Source organism: Oncorhynchus clarkii, chromosome 26 (assembly GCF_045791955.1).
Source record: "Oncorhynchus clarkii lewisi isolate Uvic-CL-2024 chromosome 26, UVic_Ocla_1.0, whole genome shotgun sequence".
Taxonomy (NCBI): Eukaryota; Metazoa; Chordata; class Actinopteri; order Salmoniformes; family Salmonidae; genus Oncorhynchus; species Oncorhynchus clarkii.
Genome location: NC_092172.1, coordinates 13,640,339 through 13,666,269, shown reverse-complemented (window position 1 = coordinate 13,666,269; position 25,931 = coordinate 13,640,339). Strand labels below are relative to the sequence as shown.

The window sequence follows — 25,931 nt, the reverse complement described above, 5'->3', positions numbered from 1 at the left end:
AGTAGCACTGATGGGCTGATATCAGGAAGGTGTCACTTTGGCAGGAGACATTAGATAGGAGCAGCTCTGTGAGATCAAAGTGGGGGAAGACATCCACCCACAGAGATCAGAGGCATGGGAAGCGTCAGAACCCAGCCATCAGCAACAATCTGATGGACAGCCAAAGTAATCAGAAGTAATACTGGCTAACAGCACCTTACTATAAAGCATGGCTGGGCTTCACTCGTTTAACTCAGAGCCTCATTACATTAGATTAGGTAGTCACAGTAGTCACCCACCATTGATTTATTTTAGCATTTTTGGTTCCAGGTAGAACCATTCTTGATCCATGTGGAACCCTTTCCATAGAGGGTTCTACATGGAAACCAAAGGGTTCTACCTGTAACCAAAAATGCTTATACAAAGGGTTTTCCTATGCAAGGTGATTATAGTCAATATTTATTTATTTTTTAAACTGGAAAAAGTATTTAGTAAACCAAAACCAAAAACATTTGAAAAACGAAAACTATACTGAAACTATTATGTTTGACTGCAAATCTAACTAATATTAAATAAAAAACACCACCAATTATGTTTAGTTATAGCTTTTTCGTTTAAACTTTGGGCAAAATATAATGGGATTTCTTTCGCTAACTCTGAAACTAAAACTAAATAATATAAAAACAAAATAGAAATGTTTTTATGAACTGAAAGTAAATCAAAACGAATAAATCAAGTCTGAAAATGAACTGAAACTAAACTCATTTTCAAATAAATATCTAAAAACGAATAGAAATAAAAATGAATATTAAATTATAAAACTATAATAACCATGCTCCTATAGATACAAACGAAGAACCCTTTTTTCGAAGAGTGTATGAATCCATACTTACAAAGGAGAAGTGCAGTATTAAAATTAATTTGGAATCAATGGCTAGACTTGACAGTTCATGCAGCTTTAGTATTCTGATCATAGCGATCTGATCATGGAATTCCAAACGTGTCATGAATCTACGCCTACATTTAAATGTGTCTACCGTGTCCACAGTGTGTCTGGGTTCCCTTTTCCTGCTTTAAATCCAAATGCCACTATGCATTCTACAAACAGTTGAAAAGGCAAAATATGATAACACAACAACTGATGGCAGTAAACTAACTACGGTAGCTAACTAGCCAGCTAACCTCTGTAGGGATTGCAAATGGGTTAACATAACTCTAGCCAAACAAATCATCGTTTTTCTGAATATTAGCATTTATGAGGCCAGCAAACACATTCCTCACATGCTAGGAAAGTTTTCTGGAGATTTGTGGGAGGAGTGCCGATGACGTCACCCACTGTGAGCTTTTTCAGACAGGAGAAATCTGCACATAATGCATCCCTGACCACACAATCAGACACCAAAGTGACATTTGTGCGTCTAGACCGGCCTTTTCAATACGATCTTCGTATTCTGATAGCATTTAAGTGACAATTGTAGACACAACCAATGACACCTAAGGGCCAGCTCAGTCCCCCATGAGGGTACAGCACATGAGCTCATCACAAGAGAAGCCATCATAAGAGAGACCAAACCTGTAGTAACCAATTCAATGATTTATCAACAAAGATCACATGAAACTAGCAGGTCAAATTAAAACTAAAAACACAACATAAACCCAATAATTGATTGGGATCCATCTAATTAATTGATCAATGCTTGGTCAATACAGACCGGTTTAACCTTGAGGGCTCTGTAAGCAAATGCGGTAATTGAGATTTCCCCTAAGGAGAACCATCGATCTAAAACTGAGAGTCCAGAGTCCTACAGCCTTTTAACACTGGCCCTGGCTGAATGACTGGTCTGGTTAAAGGACTGACTGATGAATTAAGCTTTCCATTGGGCTATATATCATTCAGGAGTAAGGACTCAGGACTGTAGCCAGCGACCAGCTCTCTAGGCTTGTGTGTCCATGAGATGACCTGAGAGAGTTGCTACTGTATACATTTATGTTAGGATTCATCTCTTTTCTTCGATTGACATGGCTACTGCCGTGGCCACAGAGAATATGAGAGCAGACGCTCTCATTCATGTTATTTACATTCACACAAGCAGTGAGCTTCAAGGCTTGTTCCAGGTGCAACCTAAGGTCAGAGCGTCTGGCTGCAAAATTTCAGACCAAATATTTACAAATGGGTCAGTAAACAATATCAGTGTGGATGTAAAATAGAGCTGAGAAAGGAGACACTCGCCCTGCAGGTGCACAGTAGGCCTACTGCTACTGCTACTACTCAGCAGAAATATAAAACACCACACGCAAACCTCACCGGCCACGTTGCCTGCGTGAGAGTTCTAAATTAAATGTACACATACATGTTATTCAATCATTTCACCCACGCCGCTCGCGCACGTGAGCGAGAGTCTGCCGAGCACTGCAAGTCCCCTCCTTATTGGATATCAGTAAAATTCAAACCCACGTGGATGCTTGAAAGACAAATGAGAAGAGATTGATTAAAGATAACTAAAAACAAACTAGGCTTCCCTTTTTATCTGTGGATTAATTGTTAGGAGTAGAGAAACACACCATTTTGTATGACTCCGGGTCAAAATTCTACAAAGAACCAGCTAAAAAGTGGACCCCATGCATGTCTGGTAAAATAACAACCCAGTGTTCATCTCCCAGGACAGCTAAACATCCGTGGGTGTTTCATGTGTCTTTCGACCTTCCCCCAAATGAATATAGTTGGTTCACAGTTGGCTTTGATATTTTAACCTGCGTGTCATGATCGCATCTGGTGTGGATGGACAAAATCATAGCGTGGATGCATATGCACGTGGCCAGTGTAGTCCGCATGCAAGACCTTCATATGGAACATTATGCACCGTCCCTGCCATCCCCTCACATAGCGGTAAAGAGCTTCTACCGTGCTGCACATGAGAGCTGACCTTGATACTGGAGCTCTCTCGTGGCTGAACACTCTTTCACCTTAAATACTGAGCAGCTCCAATCCATCTTCCGTTATCCATTGCCCAGTCCTTTACCATTACACAAAGCTGACAACAGCTGTAGCATCAGAGTATTAACTAACAGTCACTGCTCTGCTCTAATCAAAGGCAGTATCCTCTTTCTGTGGTGTTATGAAGTTTAACCACGCAGGGAGAGAGGCATTCCAGTGAGCCCATCCCTCCCAGGCGCCAGTAATTTGGCAATTAGTATGCAACAAATTGAATTCAGAGGAATACTCTAAACCACTAATGACCACTATCTAAACCACTATGGATGTCTCCCATTTGTCTGGTCACAAGAGAGCTATGACTCACTTATATCAAATACAAATGAATGTGTATCCAATAATATATAAAACATATTCAGATGTAATGCAATGCAATGTATTCTGATTTCATTGTGAGAAGTAGTACACTACTATTTGAATACTATTCAGATATTACATTGTTTGTAGTTGAGACAGTGAATGGTGAGCAGAGCAGTACCAGGGTTTGAGTTTTAGTGAGGTCTGAATTGTTTTGAAAGTTGAAGCTCATTTACTACATTTCATTAAAATGGTATTCAGAGAACAGTAAAAACATGCAACAAGGATCCGAGGCATTATCACCTTGGCTGGTGTAGGTTCATTCACCTCAGTCGATCTACAAACACATACCATATTAGCTATACAATTGTGTTATACCCCTGAAAGGAGGGAAATAGGAGAAAAGATTCACACTGACACCTAGCATCGGCGACTGTCCAGTCAGTTGTAATGATGAATTACATAAAATCATCAATTCTTTACATAGATATCTCTTTTCTCAAATTACTAGTGTTCACATTTGTCTTCCTAGGCATTACTAATCAAGCTCCACACAAACAGACATCAATGACAGATTAATATCAGTGATGCAGTGGTAAAAAAAGGTGGGTAATGGCAGGTCAACAATGAACTCCAGTGGGTGATCGAGAAGTCGAACAACAACCGATATAAACTAAATGGTATTTCATTTTTATAACTGTGTTGTTTGCATGTTGATAGCATTTTAATGTCGGCCTATAGGGAAAATAGGCCATATTGAAACATATGTTCCTAACCTGTTTGATAAGATTAATACAGATTTTCTCAGGGGACCCCACATGGGGCCCCAACCCCAAGTTTGGGAACAACTGTACTAAACTCTCTCTCTCTGCTTCCTCCTGGATGCATTGCAGCCTTCCTCAGCCTCACCACTGAGCACCACATCCCTGTATGTCTCAGGTGCCTCCTCTCTGTAAAGCAAAGTTCAGATGAGAACTTAGTAGCCTATTTTTTGCTCCTTCTGAGGTAGGCTCCGTTTAACGCTACTTCTTACTTCATCCTAGCTGGTTAAGTAATACTAGGGATGTGTCTAGACACGGCAAGAGTTGTGGGACGGTTTTAAAATGGCTTTTTGTCCGGCATCTGACAAACACACTGTCAGCAGTGTCTCTAGTTGCCTACTTGATCCGACTCCGAGCTGGGGTAGTTTGTTTCATGTCTCTGGCCATCGGTGTCACGCCCTGACCTTAGAGAACCTTTTATTTCTCTACTTTGGTTAGGTCAGGGTGTGACTAGGGTGGGTAGTCTAGTTTTTTATTTTCTATGTTGGCCTGGTATGGTTCCCAATCAGAGGTAGCTGTCTATCGTCGTCTCTGATTGGGAATCATATTTAGGCAGCCTTTTTCCCACCTGTTGTTTGTGGGATCTTGATTTTGTATTGTTGCTTTTTAGCCCTGCAAAGCTGTACGTTTCGTTTTGTTACTCTTTATTGTTTTGTTGCTGGTTCACATTAATAAATATGATGAATGCCATCCACGCTGCACCTTGGTCCAATCCTTCCAACAACGATCGTTACAATCGGCCTGTGCCGCGAGAGAGCGGAGTTAGCTGTTTGAGAGAGTGGTGAAAGTGCTGCTAAAAAGGCAAATCCATGAGGCAAATCTGGGGGACGCAGGTGAAAATAATGAACAAACCAATGTTCATGATCCCACTCGTTCGCAAAGAGGCAGGCACGATTATAACTCAGTCAGATCAAGAATATAAGCATTCTGAGATTTGATAAACACTGGGAGAAATATTTATATGTCGACCCATAGGCTAATTTATTATTTTTTATTGTTTATAAAATATATATTTTTATTATAATAAATTAGAGTTCCAGGCCTCGGTTTCCTCATTATGTAGTTACGGCTCTGATGGTGAGTGTTTCATGCATTATTCAGGATCCATTGGCTTTTCCTTGGTCGAGAACAGCCCAGCTCTGATTGCTCCAAAGATGACAATGGTTTCATGTCTTCCATTAACTTTCTCTTTTCGTTATTTTCCATGAAGCATGCCCAAATCATTAAATCACCAATGGGTTATTCAATCACTGGACACCTGGGGAAAGAAGACATAACTTGGTGAAATGTTCACCTTGGCAGAGTAATACGCTTCTTTATAATAGTATTATTATGTCATCTGTGGGCACTGCAAATATTGTGCTAATTGAATATGAAGCCTTTGGCTTCTTCTCTATTCTTCTTAAGTCTAAAGGAAAAGATAAAGGAAAATGGAATTCCTCTTCAACGCACTGAGCAAACAGCTTAAATGGCCCATTTAAATTCAACACAAACAATATATTCCTATCAAAGTGATAAAACTGCCTCAACCCTCCAGTATGTGGCCATTCTCCATTGGGGATCACTGGCCCCAAAAAGCTCATATTTGAATGACATTTGAATTATCTTATCCATTTCATCCATAACACAGTGGCTATTTACCGCCTGTAGTTCACGGTGGTTCCTCTGTGGTGGCGATGAAGGATGAGAGAGAGAGAGAGAGAGAGAAAGAGGGAGGTGTAGAGAATCAGATCTCCTCAGGGAACCTAGCCAATGAACAGCACATAGACCTTCTTCACTTCACACATGAATTACAATGGCAGTTGGGTGTGATAGATTTTCCCATCAGTTCTCAGGTACCTGGCTGGCCAGTGCCCTTCTCTCCTGCTCTCCTGCTTTCTGCTTGGCTATTCCCCTCAGGATTCTGGAGCCCAGCGCTTCTCAGCTGTCTTCCCAATCTACAGCAGAACCCCACTACATGACATCTCCATTACCCCCCCCCCCAAACACACACACACACACACACACACACACACACACACACACACACACACACACACACACACACACACACACACACACACACACACACAGAGTCTCAGACAAAGAGGAGCAGGAAGAGTGCTCCCCTGTTCGCACACACCACAACAAAGGAGCCTAGACAGAAATCCAACCCCATCACTTACAAGATGCAAACTCAATCAGCAACCGTTAATCATGTCATGTGCTGCTGGGACTAGCATTCATGTCTGGAGACACATAACCTACTGTACAGTACGTACACAGAGAGAAGATGGTATGTTATGCACAAGCAAAGCCATATATAAAACCATAGGTAGGAAACCATCTCAATGTCCAACTGAGGGTAAAAACAACGATCTCTGCTCACAGAGGTACAGTATATCTCATAGCAGCTCGTTTCTCTGCCTGTTTAGTGCAGGGTAATGACGTGATGAAGTGGTTGGTGGGTGGGTAAATTGGCCACTGCTCAGAGACAAAAGCCATTCTCTCCCACACAGAGCAGAGCATTACCCCCTCAGCCCTGTGTGTCATCCGCTGCACTCCTCGTCACATTATGGCCATGGTGGCGGAGATTTCAGGATGTGGGATTGGAGTCAGATGTTGAATAAAACCTACAGTTAGACATGCAGCCCAAAACAATCCTAAAGTATACACACAGCAATGGGGCCGGATACACATACTATGTACACACTTATGACACATACACTACACTAACAACGCTGTAGCAGCCGGCAGATGTCTGTGTTCCTGAATAAACTGATAGAGAGAGAGGCTCAGCATGGTGCTAGTATGTACAGTTGAAGTCGGAAGTTTCCATACACTTAGGTTGGAGACATTAAAACTCGTTTTTCAACCACTCCACACATTTATTGTTAACAAACTATAGTTTCGGCCAGTCAGTTAGGACATCTACTTTGTGCATGACACAAATAACTTTTCCGACAATTGTTTACAGACAGATTATTTCACTTCTAATTCACTGGTTCACAATTCCAGTGTGTCAGAAGTGTACATACATTAAGGTGACTGTGCCTTTAAACAGCTTGGAAAATTCCAGAAAATTATGTCATGGCTTTAGAAGCTTCTAATAGGCTAATTGACATAATTGGAGGTGTACCTGTGGATGTATTTCAAGGCCTACCTTCAAACTCAGTGCCTCTTTGCTTGACATCATGGGAAAATCAAAAGAAATCAGCCAAGACCTCAGAATTTTTTTTTTACAACTCTACAAGTCTGGTTCATCCTTGGGAGCAATTTCCAAACGCCTGAAGGTACCACGTTCATCTGTACAAACAATAGTACGCAAGTATTCCAAAGTTGTGGCAAAATGGCTTAAGGACAACAAAGTCAAGGTATTGGAGTGGCCATCACAAAGCCCTGACCTCAATCCCATAGAACATTTGTGGGGAGAACTGAAAAAGTGTATGCGAGCAAGGAGGCCTACAAACCTGACTCATTTACACCAGTTCTGTCAGGAGGAATGAGCCAAAATTCACCCAAATTATTATGGGAAGCTTGTGGAAGGCTACTCGAAACGTTTGACCTAAGTTAAAAAATGTAAAGGCAATGCTACCAAATACTAATTGAGTGTATGTACATTTCTGACCCACTGGGAATGTGATGAAATAAATAAAAGCTAAAATAAATCACTCTACTATTATTCTGACATTTCACATTCTTAAAATAAAGTGGTGATCCTAACTGACCTAAAACTGGGATTTTTTTACTAGAATTAAATGTCAGGAATTGTGAAAAACTGAGTTTAAATGTATTTGGCTAAGGTGTATGTAAACTTCCAACCTCAACTGTACTTGGCCTCGAACCAATAGAGAATTGTTACCTGCTCACGCTGGGGCTCAGTGCATTAGGAGCTCTGTATGAATCACACGGTGGACTAGACTAGTGGGCTGAATAAATGAGGGAGCGCGTGCCTATGGTGTAACTCCAAGCACCAGAGGGGCACTGGGCCTGTCAGCATCTGACACGCAGTACAAATCACCCTCCACCTTCCATCTGAACCAATTAGGCTCGGCACACACCCAGACACTTAAAATACTTGATTACTTATGCTCTCTCTCTCTCTCTGTCTCTGTCTCTCTCTCTCTCACTTGCTTTCTCTCTCTCTTGCTTGCTCTATCTCTCTCTCTCTCTCTCTCTCTCTCTCTCTCTCGCTTGCTCTCTCCAAGACTAGAGTTTAAGGTCTATAACAAACCAACTCAGTGTGACAGTATTGTGGTCGTTCCCCAACCTCCCCCAAAAAATCCCTACTGCTCGGGTGAGTAAATACTGTATAATGTTTTACACATCAAAGTAATCCTGAAGCAATGGGTTATGTAGCAGTTTGACTAGTGAATATAGTGTTGTGAATCTGTTCTAATACATTGATTCATGCAAGAAATCCCACAAAAGCATTTCCCCACCAGCGGTAATGGAGTGAAACAGGAAGCTGGGCTATTTCTAATGCTAACACCATTCGGAAGTGGGACACGGAATTCTCTCTCTGGGTTTTCAACATCCACTCTCCAACAGGTAGTCAGCAGCAGCCAGTCGGCAACAATATAATATTATCAGACTATTGATGTATGTTCTCAAGTGGGTGTTAATAATTAGTAACACAACGTTCAGAGCAGAGCTCCTGAACAGAACAGGATATCCTCTGAGCTCCTGTTCTGTTGGCCCGGGCCAGAGAGCTACCTGAAGACCTGTTCGGAATCAGTGAAGCTGTCTTCACTCACACACACTTACAGTCACAGGCCTGGATATCAGCTGTGAGCAGGACACACCGTTAACACTGTGGCTACTCTACTCCACAGAACTTTGTGTGAGACAGAGGAGACACTCAATCTGTCTGCTGGATTTACATCCAACCTTAACGCAATCTCTCATTCCTCTCATTCTTCTTCTCCCAGTTTTACTGGAGTGAGTTATGGAGCCAACCAAATCATATTAGAACCAGCACACAAGTCAGGGAGGGGAACAGATCTGTCTCTGCCCGTCACACACTATTGAGATGGATTCAACATTCAGACGGCTGGCTTTTAAGAGTTGCTCAGACGCAGTCATGACATTTATGGTGCTGTTCATGTTAGTGGGTACAGCAATATGCAGTACTGTATGAGGGCCGCTTGAGCAGCTAAAGCACCACCAGTCCCTCCTAATGCTTCGCATCTAACTGTTGTTATTCTAGTATAGATATGCTGTTGCTACTCTAATAAATAATTAACATCTGACAGATCTACAGTAGTTTGTCTCTATAAGGAATGTGTCATGGCCAGGCCAGAGGACATTTAGCATTGAGCTGTGGACTGCAGTCGATCTGTTCACAGCTCACCACAACCCACCACCCTGCTGTCAATTCTCTCCCCTCACTGACGTTCCCTGAAAAGAGCTATTATTGGCTTGGCAAAGGTTTCTTCAATCGATTGCTGCCTTTTCTTCTACTTATTGCTTTCTCAATAAGATGAACAATCTTTCTGACATGACATTTCCACACGTTATGCAACAGATTTATGGATGATAAATATTTCATAGGTCTATTAGTTTTAGAACAGCGCTACAGTATATAAACCCATTCCATTCATTCCACCATCCAAACAGTAGTACAAGTGTTTAGCTAATTAGCAAGATGGTAGATCACACACAAAGTGGCAGAGGACGACACACTGATTTGTTCGTCCAGAAATCTACTCTGCATGTGTGGTCTAAAAGCCATGCATACTGATCGCCCGCGCTGCCTGTCGCCCCGCTGTGGTCAGCGACAGAGCCCAGGCTCTTTGTGTCTGGATGCTGATAGGGGTGGAGGAGCAGGGTGGAGAGAGGAGAGAGAGGGGCATGTTAAGAGACAGTGTTCATTTCTTCACTCTAATCAGGCAGTCTGAGAATACAGAATACCTATTCTGGAGAAGTGCTCCACCTCTGGGGAGCGGAGTGATGGGCACTGACCCAGAAACACTGGTTTGTTCTGGGCTGCCACTTACATCAGGGCATGGCAGACTCCAATGTGGAGGAAGCAAAGTAAAACCATCCTTACTGGCCATTAACAGTAAACTTGTATAGTACGAACACAGTATAATACACACAGAGCAATAAAGCAGCATTAAAAACGGAACAATCAGTATTGCAGTGGCAGTCGGTACCGTTTAAGATGAGGGAGGACGATGATTTTTTTTTATATACAGTGGGGAGAACAAGTATTTGATACACTAAAGAATTTGCAGGTTTTCCTACTTACAAAGCATGTAGAGGTCTGTAATTTTATCATAGGTACACTTCAACTGTGAGAGAAGGAATCTAAAACAAAAATCCAGAAAATCACATTGTATGATTTTTAAGTAATTAATTTGCATTTCATTTGCATGACATTAGTATTTGATCAACTACCAACCAGTAAGAATTCCGGCTCTCACAGACCTGTTAGTTTTTCTTTAAGAAGCCCTCCTGTTCTCCACTCATTATCTGTATTAACTGCACCTGTTTGAACTTGTTACCTGTATAAAAGACACCTGTCCACACACTCAATCAAACATACTCCAACCTCTCCACAATGGCCAAGACCAGAGAGCTGTGTAAGGACATCAGGGATAAAATTGTAGACCTGCACAAGGCTGGGATGGGCTACAGGATAATAGGCAAGCAGCTTGGTGAGAAGGCAAAAACTGTGCAATTATTAGAAAATGGAAGAAATTCAAGATGACGGTCAATCACCCTCGGTCTGGGGCTCCATGCAAGATCTCACCTGGTTAATGACCTGAAGAGAGTTGGGACCACAGTCTCAAAGAAAACCATTAGTAACACACTACGCCGTCATGGATTAAAATCCTGCAGCGCACACAAGGTCCCCCTGCTCAAACCAGTGCATGTCCAGGCCCGTCTGAAGTTTGCCAATGACCATCTGGATGATCCAGAGGAGGAATGGGAGAAGGTCATGTGGTCTGATGAGACAAAAATAGAGCTTTTTGGTCTAAACTCCACTCGCCGTGTTTGGAGGAAGAATAAGGATAAGTACAACCCCAAGAGCACCATCCCAACCGTGAAGCATGGAGGTGGAAACATCATTCTTTGGGGATGCTTTTCTGCAAAGGGGACACCGTAATGAGGGGAGGATGGATGGGGCCATGTATCGTGAGATCTTGGCCAACAACCTCCTTCCCTCAGTAAGAGCATTGAAGATGGGTCGTGGCTTGGTCTTCCAGCATGACAACGACCCGAAACACACAGCCAGGGCAACTAAGGAGTGGCTCCGTAAGAAGCATCTCAAGGTCCTGGAGTGGCCTAGCCAGTCTCCAGACCTGAACCCAATAGAAAATCTTTGGAGGGAGCTGAAAGTCCGTATTGCCCAGCGACAGCCCCGAAACCTGAAGGATCTGGAGAAGGTCTGTATGGAGGAGTGGGCCAAAATCCCTGCTGCTGTGTGTGCAAACCTGGTCAAGAACTACAGGAAACGTATAATCTCTGTAATTGCAAACAAAGGTTTCTGTACCAAATATTAAGTTCTGCTTTTCTGATGTATCAAATACTTATGTCATGCAATAAAATGCTAATTCATTACTTAAAAATCATACACTGTGACTTTCTGGATTTTCGTCTCTCACAGTTGAAGTGTACTTATGATAAAAATTACAGACCTCTACATGCTTTGTAAGTAGGAAAACCTGCTAAATCGGCAGTGTATCAAATACTTGCTCTCCCAACTGTATATTTTTTACTTTTACCCCTTTTTCTCCCCAATTGGTTATTACAGTCTTGTCCCATTGCTGCAACTTCCCTTACAGACTTGGTAGACGTGAAAGTTGAGAGCCATGCGTCCTCTGAAACATGACCCTGCCAAGCCGCACTGCTTCTTGACACACTGCTCGCTTCCTCCTCTAACCCTATTACAGGGGCTGAGTCACTGACATACTGGTGCTCTTCCATGCCGTCCCTGGGAGGGTTGCGTAACTTGAGTGGGTTGAGTCACTGACGTGATCTTCCTGTCCGGGTTGGCACCCTCCTTGGGTTGTGCTGTGGCGGAGATCTTTCTGGGCTATACACGGCCTTGTCTGAGGTAAGTTGGTGGTTGAAGATATCCCTCTAGTGGTGTGGGGCCTGTGCTTTGGCAAAGTGTGTGGGGTTATATCCTGCCTGTTTGGCCCTGTCCGGGGGTACCATCGGATGGGGCCACAGTGTCTCCCGACCCCTCCTGTCTCAGCCTCCAGTATTTATGCTGCAGTAGTTTGTGTGTCCAGGGGCTAGGGTCAGTCTGTTATATCTGGAGAATTTCTCCTGTCTTATCCAGTGTCCTGTGTGAATTTAAGTATGCTCTCTCTAATTCTCTCTTCTTTCTTTCTTTCTTTCTTTCTTTCTTTCTTTCTTTCTTTCTTTCTTTCTTTCTTTCTTTTCTCTCGGAGGACCTGAGTCCTAGGACCATGCCTCAGGACTACCTGGCCTGATGACTCCTTGCTGTTCCCACTCCACCTGGCTGTGCTGCTGCTCCAGTTTCAACTGTTCTGCCTGCGGCTATGGAACCTTGACCTGTTCACTGGATGTGCTACCTGTCCCAGACCTGCTGTTTTCAACTCTCTAGAGAAAGCAGGAGCGGTAGAGATACTCTTAATGATCTGCTATGACAAGCCAACTGACATTTACTCCTGAGGTGCTGACCTGTTGCACCCTCGACAACCACTGTGATGATTATTATTTGACCCTGCTGGTCATCTATGAACATTTGAACATCTTGGCCATGTTCTGTTATAATCTCCACCTGGCACAGCCAGAATAGGACTGGCCACCCCTCATAGCCTGGTTCCTCTCTAGGTTTCTTCCTAGGTTCTGGCCTTTCTAGGGAGTTTTTCCTAGCCACCGTGCTTCTACACCTGCATTGCTTGCTGTTTGGTGTTTTAGGCTGGGTTTCTGTACAGCACTTTGACATATCAGCTGATGTAAGAAGGGCTTTATAAATACATTTGATTGAAATTTGATAGGAAGCCAGCCGCACCAAGTGTCGGAGGAAACACTGTCCAACTGGCGACCAAAGTCGCTAGAGCACGATGGGACACAAAAATCCCAGCCAGCCAAACCCAACCCTAACCTGGATGATGCTGGGCCAATTGTGTGCAAACCCGGGTCTGTAGTGACGCCTCAAGCACTCAAGTGCCTTAGACCGCTGCGCCACTTGGGAGCATGGCCATATTTCTATTACAGCATATTGGATGACTGTCATTCATATTCCATTCACAAAGCTCAATGTAACATCAATAGGTTTAGGTTACTTCATGATACTTGAATTGTCCCTATACCCATCATGAGGTTGCCTCAACCTAGCAAATGAATGAAAGTTTACAACGTAGGTGCACAGGTTGAGAGAAAAACTTGAGTAATCAAGGTGACATACAGTGAGTGACACATTCAATATTGCCTTGCACACTCTTGCCTGCATCTAGCTGATCTATGCTGTAATTATTATTTCAACAGTCGCAAACAAATTCAGGTATGTTTATCCTTTTTCGTTGCATTTGCTTATGTTTAAGAAATGTTTTTCAACAGAATCGGCGGAATGAATCACACAACCCAGTTCAGCCACAAACAAACAGCATGATCATTTTGCTCTTTAATTCCTTCTTGCATCTACACACTCCTCATCTCACCTTTTCCCTTCGCTTGTGGATTTCAGTGCACAACACATCAGCTGTCTGTGACCAGGCGAAAAAAACATTCCAAGCCAAACCTTGATATCATAACCTCTAATCACTATCCGCTACACTATGCCTACGTCATTGTCACCATATTAGCTAACTTCACAGTCTACATAGCTACTAGAAATAACGTGCTAGTAAACCTGCTACAATCCTGCAGTACAGTGTACATTCAGCATGCAGTTTAACAGTTGCACCGGTGGGCCCCGGTGCCAATAAATTAATAAAACTCTGAAAGGTCCAGTGTTGGATAGCCATAGCATCCCTCTTTGTTTGAGCTGGGTGTTTGAGTAGGATAATTTAGCTAGCTGCATTCTCTAGATAAGTGAAAGTGAGAAAAAAAATACAACGAAATATAGTTAGCTCTCTCTCCTGCTTCTTAATTTTTTAAGAAATGAATTTGTTAACTGTTCAACTATTGTTTTTCTCTCTCTTTGAGTCGACTACTCACCCCATTTTATGCACTGCAGTGATAGCTAGCTGTAGCTTATGCTTTCAGTACTAGATTAATTCTCTGATCCTTTGATTGGGTGCACAACATGTCAGTTCATGCTTCAAGAGCTCTGATAGGTTGAAGGGCGTCCTCTGGAAGTTGTCATAATAACTGTGTAAGCCTATGGAAGGGGGTGAGAACCATGAGCCTCCTAGGTTTGGAATTGATTTCAATGTACCCAGAGGTGGATGGAAACTAGCTGTCCACCAGCTACACCATGGTGCTACTGTAACCGGTGGTGTACTGCACCGCTGTAACTCTGCGTTGTGTCTGGTTGATTGAGACTATAGACGTGGACTTTGGAGATCAGGTAGTTTTAATTAAGCAGAATTCACTCTCTGCATCCTGCATCTGCATCCAAAAGGAAATAAAACATTTGTAGAGCACATATGTTCTGAGAATCGTCACCTCTTTCTACAACAGATGCACAATAGGAGGGACTGGGATCATTCGAGGAGCTAGCCATCATTCACACATACAGTACAATAGCCTGCTAATACCTTAGCTAGCTATTAACCACATGTTGAATTCAGAATGTTGATATCATCCTAAAAAGTACAATTACAAGTGCATCTTAACAATACCATCCACTTATGAGTAACCTCTAAATATACATCATTATTCATGAACAAAACATTGTGTGTATGACTTTGTACTTAAAATAATCAAACTTTTCTGAAGACAACAGAAAAAGGCTGCCTACCTCTCATAGTGCATCAAAATGATTTGAGCACGAGCACGCAGGGCAAAACGTAAGTACATACTCCCCTACTCCCAGGATTCAGGCATGCATAATAACAAATCAACATGACATATTAATATATGAACCTGGTGAAATTCACATAGTACTTTAACAACTGTTACACTACCCTACAGACTTCTGTTGAGGCTAATGTAGACAGACCTTCATTGCAAAAAAGTGTGATTTAATACATTATTTGGTGACATGAATATATTTAGTATAATTTTTATGTTTCACTATTTTTATCAAATTCACTGGGGACGATGGTCTTCTCCTTCCTGCTCTTGAGGGTTCTTACATTTTTTGGGGGCATCTAAAGCTAATTTCCTGCATTTCTTCACCACCTAATATGGCCCATGGCCTTTTTAGCCATCTCTATTTAGAACAACAACAAAAAAATAAGCAAAAATGCCCACAGTCATCAAGCTAGGTAAGATTATTATTAAATATCTTTAAGTGATTGATAAGACTGAACTAGATCAATGATATTTCAATAATCAATATTGTGTCGCACCTTTAACCAATAGACTAACAAATGAACAACTCTTACAAATAAAGTACAAATACTTTTGATTGTCTTTCTCAAGACATCCGCTATATCAAATTTCAGCCAGACAGCCCGAGCCACCTGTACGACCGACCCCCACCAGTCTAGTCAATAACTGAACTCTTGCCAACACAACTTCCTTTTTTATGTATGTCTCAAAGGAAGACACACATACACCTACACACTAACACACAGAAACAGTACATCCTCCATATAATTAATATCATAGGCCTAATAGTACTGTAGAGCTTATTTTACTTGCAAATAATATAGCTGGGTCACCCCGTCCTGTCTCTCGGGGTCCACCACCCTGCAGTGTCACATTCTAACATATCTCACTAAGCTTTAGGATCTTAGTGAAACATTCATTACTGGTTTCAGGTGTGTTACTCCAAGGCCAGAATGACAACCAACAGTATGGCAGGCCCCCAGTGTCAGGACTGAGCAGCCCAGCAGCTAGGGATTGCCTAAATAGGTACAGTATCTCCCCTTAAAATGGCATGTTTTCAATACAGACTCCTGTTGTACAGTATTCCATATAAGGCATCCAGACCTTATGAAAGTTGCCCAGTATACCCTTAATCTTGTAATAATTCAAATCTAGTGAGACATAACTTGACATTCCTGCCATCCATTGTGACATTGTGGGAGGATAAATTAATGGCAATGCATTGCTTAGTCGCTATAAATGCTAGGTTACACAGTTTCTTCTGATAACTCCAGTATCCACATTTCCAAGCAAACAAAAACAGGGAGAAGGGAGAATCTGTAGACATGCTGAGATAAAAGAAGATACTCTTTGCCAGAATTCAGCCAGCCTTCACAAGACCATAACATACGCAAATATGTCCCCTCCTCAAGCAGGATAATACCATTTCTGAGTGCATGATATTCAGTTTCACTGGCATATAGTACGTTCTGTGGATGGTCTTAAACTGCAGTAATTTGTGTCTGCGATTATATGAACATGACGGGGCATTCTAACATATCTGCATCCATTCATCATCATCAATAGCTTCTACCAGGTCTTTCTCACATTTTTGTTTTGCATGTTTTGTCTCATCGGGAAAAGCCTCTACCAACCCATGGTATAGTTTGGAAATCAACTTTAGAGGTTTGTCAGACTGCCTTAAAATAGTTTCATTCTTTGAAGCGTCTGTCTTGTCCAGTGTTTGCTGCACAGAGAGAATAAAGTGTTGCATCTGCAAACATTCACCTCTGCGCCATTACAGACTGGTCTACCCTGGCTGCCTGACCCTGCTAAGACCCCTGTCACCATCTGGTCCTGCTCAGATGAGGCATGGCAAAGAATTACCTTGGTGTACATTTATACATTATATTATCCAAGAATAGAATCAATGGTTCAACAATTGAAATGACCATTATTCCCAGATCCCAGACTGTAGCATACCCATCAACTCAATATGAAACTTTGTATCCATTCACTGATCATTAAGATATAAGATATATATATATATAAGATACTGCAAAATCCACCTGAGCTACGTAGACTGGTCTTCCATGGCTGTCTGACCCTGCAGGAACACCTGTCACCATCTGATCCTGCTAAGATCACAAGAAAAGTGTTGTGTACTGACTGTGCAGAATATTGATCTTCAATCGCTGGTTTCATCATTTGATTCAGGTCAAGTGTGATTGAAGCAAAAATAATAGCAAAAGCTAGTGAGCTAGCTAGCTAATGTTAGCCAACATTTGACAAGCTCTAGCTAATGGTACAATGATACATCATCAAATGTACTTCTGTTGATAAGGGACAAAATAAAGGCTACAAAACATTTCCATATACACAACAGCTGGTAGATACTGCTACCTGACAGATAACTAGCTGTGGTAGCCACTAGCAAGCTACTAGTAGTTAATTCACTTCAGTCGAGAGGGGATGAAACATTAGCTAACATAACATGTCAGTTACACTACTAGCTCAGCACTGGGAATATATGCTATTTTTTCTGTCAAACAGTAGTTACCTTGCCAGCAAGATCAGTCAACTAAAGAGTAGCCAGTTTCTGCTCTGCTTCCTTTTACAACTCAGAGAAAAAGTGCAACACAGACAGCAGCTGCCTCTGTTCCTTTCTCCCGTGCTGGTCCTATACACCAGCCTTTCAGAAGCTTCACCTTCACACAGCCTGTCCGCACACTCTGTGGTGTCCATGCGGTCCTAAATCCAGCAGGCTGAATCCGAAAAATAGCCTACACGACCAATCTGAGGTGTCTGCATGGTCCTAAAGCACACCTGTGCCATGTTTTGTATCACATCTAAATGATTTCCAATTCATCGCAAAGATGTTCGATGGGGTTAAGGTCAGGGCTCTATGCAGGTCAGTCAAGTTCTTCCATGCCGATCTTGACAAACCATTTCTGTATGGACCTCGATTTGTGCACAGGGCATTGCCATGCTGAAACAGGAAAGGGCCTTTCCCAAAATGTTGCCACAAAGTCACTGGAACTAAGGGGTCAAGCCCGAACCATAAAAAACAGCCCCAGACCATTATTCCTCATCCACCAAACTTTACAGTTTGGCAGGTAGCATTCTCCTAGCATCCGCCAAACCCATATTTATCCGTTGAACTGCCAGATGGTGAAGCGTGATTCATCACTACAGAGAATGTGTTTCCAATGGCGGCGAGCTTTACACCACTCCAGTCAACGCTTGGCATTACGCATGGTGACATTAGGCTTGTTACATTGTGACACTAGGCTGCTTGGCCATGGAAACCCATTTCATGAAAGTCCCGACAAACAGTTCTTGTGCTGACAGTTTGGAACTCGGAAGTGAGTGTTGCAACTTGAGGACTGACGGTTTTTACACACTTCAGCACTTGGTGGTCCTGTTCTGCGACCTTGCCTACCACTTTGCGGCTGAGCCGTTGTTGCTCCTAGACGTTTCCACTTCACAATAACAGCACTTATAGTTGACCGGGGCACCTCTAACAGGGCAGAAATTTGACGAACTGACTTGTTGGAAAGGTGGCATCCTATGCTAGTGCCACGTTGAAAGTCACTTCAGTACGGGCCATTCTACTGCCAATATTTGTTTATGAAGATTGCATGGCTGTGTGCTCAATTTTATACACCTGTTAGCAACGGGTGTGGCTGAAATAGTCGAATGCACTAATTTGAAGGAGAGTCCACATACCTTTGGCCATGTAGTGTACATCTGTTGAGTGAGTGAACCCCAGGAATTGATCTCCAGGAGCATAGCCCGACCTGTGACCTTTCACCCCAAGGTTGCTTATCTCCGACAACACACAAACAAGCACACACACACACATATCCCCTGTTCCAGAGACCACCTTTCACCCTCTGTACACTGCCTCAATTATCCCTCTATAATTAATGGAACTGCCTCCCAGCTTAATGTACTGGCTGGATCTCTGGCAGGAAATCAAGGAAGAGTGACTTCATAAATATTTAGAGAAACTGCAATGAAATTTTCAGGCGCAGAAAACAATGTCCCACTAAGACAATCTTTACAGTACACAATGAAAGCGAGAAGTTACTTGAAAGTGCATTTCTTGCTCATTGAACATTGAGCCGTACAGTTACATGTGTTGTTGTGTGTGTGTGAGAGAGAGAGAGAGTGAGAGAGAGAAAGAGAGAGAGAAAAATTACTTTTAACACAAATTGGCAGGGAAATAGATTGATAAGACCACTCTCTCCACAGGGACTCTCTTCATAGGAAAAGTTAGACAAATATGACCAGCACCACATGGGTACGGACATGTGCCAAGAACAGCCCTCATCACTAATGGCCCAGCTGCAAGCTAAGAACCTCTAACCTACAGACTTCCGCAGAGCCCAGGCTGGTCTCATAGACTAAATGTAACATAGTAAACAAAAATCTGCACACGTTTAGCTTTATCATCACAGTTATAGACCTGCAGCAAGTAGGCCTAACTGCATGCTTTTCATGATCATGACATCCAAACCAGTCTAATTGGAATGACTGGCAGCAGAGGCATAATCCTGATTTCACTGATGCAGGAAAGTAAAAGTAAGGCGTGTGATGTGTCAGAAATTGTGTAATAGAATTACTGTCAACCTAAAATATTGTCCTATCATTATAAATACAGTTTATAGGGGGTTTATACCAATGTTCAGTATAAATAGCCTCTAAAATATTGGTAAACAGACCTTAAATGTCTCAATTTCTGTTTTATTTTAAAGCTGTGAGCGCTATTATATGATACAATCAGACTTGCTGCATTTACAACTTGTCTAAATTCTATCGTCAACTGATTTCAGTCAGTGTATGGCTGTGGATTGACTGCATTGTTTGAATGGAATGTTGGCATATTGGCAGTTAATTTGAATTTAATCGTTCCTCTAAAACTAGCTGGCTAGCTAGCTAACAAACATACAGTGCATATAATTTCTTCAAATTCATGATTTAAACAATATCTTATCACAGTACTGGCAAAACCATGGTTGACCAGCTCCCTGACCAAAATAGCTGACCGTTATCCCATAATAAGAAGGTTCATGTCCATTCTAGTATTCTAATTCCTAGTTCTATGTCCGTAACATATCATACGAAATGGATGATGGACAACCACAAATTAATACATACCATCCCAAACATAACATATCATACAAACATAACATATCATACTAACTATATTACGTCTCCCCTGAGTCCAGGTTGCAAAGCCAGTATGTGAGACTCCCATCCATAAACAAGATGAGGGCCAAAATAGCACTCAGTGTTCTTGCTGAGAGAAATCCTTCACACAGTGCCTGATTATTTATTTTGAGCAATACTATTACAAACAAATTGCAACAAGATTACACAAAGAATGCAACTAATTAATCTTGCCTAAATGAGAGTAGATATTTCACAACGATAGGCCATCTGTAGCCTATACAACAGCCAAATGAGAGCGTTTAAAACCACTGTTCAGTATGTGACAGTCAAGAAATGAAATAATGAATGGCATTAATGTTGACTTTATAACGTCGGCATAATTTACACACAAAACAAAAACACATGTCGAGCCAACTGGACATGTTTACCGGGTGTGAGCACGTGCCAGATCTATTTCCCGCGAAATGAGGCAAATGATAAACAACAGTAAATAGTGAGCCACAACATACACACATAAACCCACATGTTGGATGAATATTAATACTTAAATAAATACTTACAGAGAAACCTGCCCAAAATGGACACGAATGTCTGACCCTTGGTGAGGTAGTGAGGGCCAGAGCGGCAAAACTGACTGCCAAAATCAGACTTCCCAAAACCATCTGAGAAACTCCGAGAGAAAGCATGATCCGAGTCCGAGTCCGAAACTCCCTGAGTCTGGAGAGGCTACGGGACAGGGACGCGGGGCTGAGCGAACGACCTCGGGGCATTGCTTGGACTGGCATTGTCACGAAGAAAACAGTTGATGTATCAGCTATCGAAAAAATAGGGTTAAGCTATTTCCATCAGCATCCAAAAGTGGTACCTAACAGCAAAGCAAGTAACCTATGTCCAAACGTTAAGCTTGATAAGCAACGGTGTCCAAAAAGCATATAACACCAGTCCTACTAAATGGTTCCTTTGAAAGAGACTCCATTAAATTGCATTAATTATCCCAAGATGCAGATGTGTAAATGCCTGTTATTCTGAAGGCTACAACAGTGTGATGGATGAGATGCGTAGTGACTTTCTTGTGCTGCTACCCAAATCGATTCCGCAAAAACACAGGATAACGAGCTATTAGGTAAGGTAACCGGGTTTTCGAGGAAAAGCTTGAGAAATGGTCCATCAAATCATAGTCCACGAGGATTCATTATACTTCCTTATTTTCATTGCTACAGGATACATTTTAAAGAACATCGGCAAGTAAAAACGTATAGCTGAAATGAAACGGGAATAATGTCACCCTTTTATGTAGGCTAGTATTCCACTGTCAATCGCGCAGCAGGTTACATGCAGAGAGAGCGTGGCCGTGGGTATGCTATTTCACACAGGCGCAGGGTTTTCACAGAAGACAGCAAACTACCCGCGGCGGGAGGAGATGCAGCTAGCTACACGCTGTTCTTTGGTCGCTATACTGCGTAATGGGGACCTGTCACAATGCGTGTTTGGGGCGATCAATACTACGATGGTGCGGAGTGTTGAGGGGCCACTTCGCATCCCAAAAAATAGCCTCATGTGATTGCGTCTACAAATAATTAGACTATATGAACATTAAAAATATGACCATGCTCTTATCATTTGTGAAGCCATGCACTTATCATTTGAGTTATCTATGAATTATCGGAATTCAAATGACCAATTTCTCATACATTTCTTCAAATTATAGCCCCGAACCAAGTGTTAGGACATAGGCCTGGGTATAGGCCTAAAGATAATTTAGAGACAACAATAGTGAATGTCATTCCATCAAAATACAAATCCCAGCTATATGCATGTGAAACAGATGAATGACTCTACTTGGCTTTGGTTTGTAATAGCACAAAATCAGATGGATGACAACCTATCTATTCTCATTGTTGTGATTGTCCGAATACATTTAGAATTTTGGGTGGTGGGTCAAAAAAATATATATTTGAATGATCCATCTATACTTCATACAGACAAGCCTACTTTATTAGATTCACAAAGGTTGAGAACCATCAACTGAGCTTAGGTACACTTTTAGTACATTGGGAGTAAAAACATGAATTTGCATTAAAACAAGTTTATATTCTCCAGCTTTGTAAAAATGTACTTCATAATGCAGAGGTTAAAGACTTACAGTCCCTAATCTTTGAATACCAGCCTGCTGTGGTGCTGACCTTGTGGAGACCCAGCCACAGGGCTCTAGAGCACCATCTGCACCAGTCAAGCTGGTACTGCACTTAAATCATGCCGCAGTATCTAAAGATAATATAAATTCTACAGCAGCCACCTTCCCCCCTCTCAGCTTTGTAATGGATGAAGATCAAACTACAGAAATCCAGTCTAAGGAGAAAACGAACATGATTACATATTTCACCTGAGAATCCTTTAAACTATTAGAATGGAATATCGGTCTCATAAAAATGACAATAACCCCCCAGAAACACTTTTCTTTAAAAAATTTTTTATTCATTAATACAGTGGTATACTTAAAATTGTGTCACAAAGGAGAAAAAAAAAAGTCAGCCACACGTGAAGAGCTAATATCCAATTGAAGCTGTGTTATCGTATATAAAGAAAATAGTACTGGTGTGCCGTAATATATGGTCTATTAGTACAAAAATACATTTCAGGGCACAAAATAATACAGCATCCAGTATCACAAACAAATGAGGGGGACACTTTCAAAGCACACCCTTTTAAAGAACAGGTCTGCAAAGTTGTTTAACCCAAGCACTTTACTCGTTTGTAAAATAACCATCAAAAGATTTGTGTGACAATTATTATTATTTATATGTAGTGTGAATATTGGTAGAAAATGTGGATTTTATTACTGCTAATAGTTACAAGTTCCAAGGCTCAAGGGTATAACCAGAATACAAAGTAAACCATGGTCAATTCATTTATTTTTTAAAACAGATTTCTCAAAGTTTTATACAAAATAACAAAGACATACAAAAGTTAATTTACAAACCAAGAACCAAGGCCATATGCTAACTTTATGTACAGCCACTTGTCTTTTGTGTCATGTTTTTCTTTTTCTTCTGAAGTCATATGCATAGCAGATAAAGAAAGCATACCTTTATTAGCCTCAATTGTTCTTGTGCGCTAAACCCAAGTTCATTTATACAGTGGGTTGACAAAATGGCAAGAGAGAACTTCATTTGTCCATAATTTATCATCATAACTTAGAAGAACCCAGAGGTTTTTACTGGAAAAGTGAATAATTTGCAGATAAGGCATCACTGCTTGTTAATGTAAGAGGGTTTTAACATGGTGAGGGAGAACTGAGCAGGCTTCTGGACCTGAGTCATAGCACATGCATAGATCTTGATACAGCAGGAGTAGAATTCTGGTAGTCAATACAAAGTGAATCCAAGGTCAGTTTACAGAAAGAAAGAAAAAAGGAAAGGAAGGAAGAGCCATTCGAGTCACAGGATGAACATGTTAGAGGCATATGAGCTGGGCTTTAAATCCACCTCAAAGTATTCCACCTGTATCTTCATTTTCTTTTCTGCGGATGCTTGCCAACTTCACTATCAGCATAATCATTACCACAAAGCCATACATTTACATCTTCCTCACTTTACTGCCAATCTCCCTGGCACCGAATTCCAAAATCTTCGCAAATCCGTCAATGTGGAAAAAATGTGACCGGCTTTTAAGTCAGCCAATTCAAAAGGTGACAAAAAGGTTGAAGTCTGATTCTTGAATTCAGTTTTCTAGAATTTAATTTAAAATGATATTTATACCATATATTATATATACTGTATGCATATATAGTATAAATACACCTACATGTATGTCCATCTACTTCAATAGTAAAAACCTCACAAACCATCTTTCCTGTTATGTAACAATTAAAGTTCAAACTTGGCGTATAATGTGATGAGCTACTCAGTGGCACAGGGCATGCATTCCATCACTGGTTAAATTGTTGTGTGTGTTTTCTATTTTCTTCAAGACCTCGGAAAGAGTTAAAGGACAGCACGCAGGGGCAACTTCAGTCTCCCTCCATCTTCCATGGGCACAGTAAACAACGCTGGAGCACTGGGTGTAAATACTTCATTGTGTATGGTCCACCCATGGAGAAATGGTGTGTGTGTGTGTATGTGTATGTGTTTATTATCACTCCTTTCCTCATGGTTTCACATTCAGTAACAGGCCAGCTGTTGCACATTTCAGAAGTGGTCGATGAGCACAGACACACAGTTGGCTCCCACCAGGTAGTTGGGGTCTCCAGGGAGAGACTGATTCTGCCAACTCTTGGGATCACCTGAGGGGGAGAGAGAGAAGGAACATGGTAATGATAACAGGTGGAGAAAGGGCATACGGTTCATAATACATAATGCACTTCATGCTAAACTGACAACCAGCAAGCTCCAAACACTAAACTAAAACACCCTTTGTTCCATTAAAGCCATATATACATTCGGTTTGTGGTACACACCCCAGGATGTAGCTCGACAGAAGTAAACTTCACATTACATTGCTAAAACCACTCTTCATTTCAAATTATAGCTCTTAAGGATAGAGTATGTACTGGAAGCGACTGTAATTTGAAATTAATGGGTGGGTTCCAGCCCAGGCCTCGAGCCAAGAGTATTGCCTCCACAGAAGAACCAATTTAAATAATTGTTTAAAAAAAAACGGCTTTAGACTCAAAATTGTTACACTAAACTGCACCATTTCTTCCAAACCACAATGCAGTTGCATTTTAAAGCACTGTTATTTCAGATAATTGCATTCATTCCCTCAGGGCCATGTGAGAAAAGTGCGTTTTATGAGATGTTCAGATCAAAGTGCATAAAAATGGCAGGCTTTTAGCATGCTTTGCTGTTCTGATAGGAAATCACAAGGGAGGATAATGCATCATAATCATTATAGTGTAATTACTCCTAAATGTCAAAGGGATTTTAGCAATGACAGGTCCTATCAGATAGGATCCATATGAGGACCAAGAGGTGTTTAACTGATTTTACTCAGATCAACTGTCAATGATGATTTGTTAGAGGTTCACAATTAGCCAGTGCAGCAGGAGGAGGAATGTTCACTGTGAAACTCATAATGACATCAGTACATTAAGGTAATGTTTGTTCAGAAGTAAACTGATCATGTGTGGTTTGGATTGAATATCTCCCGTCCGTGAGCAGACTTCTTTCAGAACCATTCTAAACCAAGACCATTCAGTCACACACTACGCTGCTTCCCTACTGGAAACTACCATTGTGCATGGGCAAGTGAGGAGCAAGACACAAGTCGACGAAATGAAGCTAAAGAAGTTGTTTTACAATAAGAGGATTAGAGCATAGCCCTGTAATCCATCTACAACGAAGCAGGACAACAAACGAACAAGCCAACGAGGCAGCAGTAGGCTAATTTAGCCCTTCAAGTCCAATTCTAGCTGAGAGTAAATAGTAGCTAATCCACGGCGGTGCCAAGTTTACCATGAAGACATTTAGAGAGGAACGGAGGGAGAGCAGAGAGCTGTCTCAGTTCTGTTCTGATGCTGTCAGACAGACAGATCTCAGATCCAACCCACAGGCTGTTCTCACATACACAACTGAATATCTGTTAGTACTGAGGGAGCCATGCGTCTGTCTCTGAGAGGGTCCTCTTCCAAATTTAAGAGGACCGCTGCGTTTCAGGATAGACGTTTGGGTGGCTATGTGAGAGAAAAAAATCACTTGTAGGAAATTAATGTGGAATGATTCCCTACAAAGAATAAACTAATCTTATGAACATAAAACTGATCGGCTGGATGCATGTCCAATGGA

At 41.6% G+C, this 25,931-nt stretch overlaps 2 protein-coding genes across 17 annotated transcripts in view; both read right to left on the bottom strand.

Moving 5' to 3' along the window:
• The window catches only part of LOC139384904 (protein ENTREP2-like), a 143,314-nt gene extending 121,713 nt beyond the window's left edge, over nucleotides 1–21,601 (bottom strand). Inside the window, exon 1 of one of the 2 annotated variants that reach the window (XM_071129805.1) lies at nucleotides 20,709–21,601. In XM_071129805.1, coding sequence (XP_070985906.1) covers nucleotides 20,709–20,933 — 225 coding nt within the window. In that variant the 5' untranslated portion in view covers nucleotides 20,934–21,601. The remainder of the gene's footprint in view (nucleotides 1–20,708) is intronic. The other variant, XM_071129804.1, reaches the window with a different exon arrangement.
• A 1,000-nt stretch (nucleotides 21,602–22,601) lies between these two features.
• LOC139385186 (tight junction protein ZO-1-like) overlaps nucleotides 22,602–25,931 on the bottom strand; it is a 150,305-nt gene continuing 146,975 nt past the window's right edge. For all 15 annotated transcript variants that reach the window (XM_071130284.1, XM_071130289.1, XM_071130291.1 and 12 more), the window contains one exon: nucleotides 22,602–24,430. In XM_071130284.1, coding sequence (XP_070986385.1) covers nucleotides 24,336–24,430 — 95 coding nt within the window. In that variant the 3' untranslated portion in view covers nucleotides 22,602–24,335. The remainder of the gene's footprint in view (nucleotides 24,431–25,931) is intronic.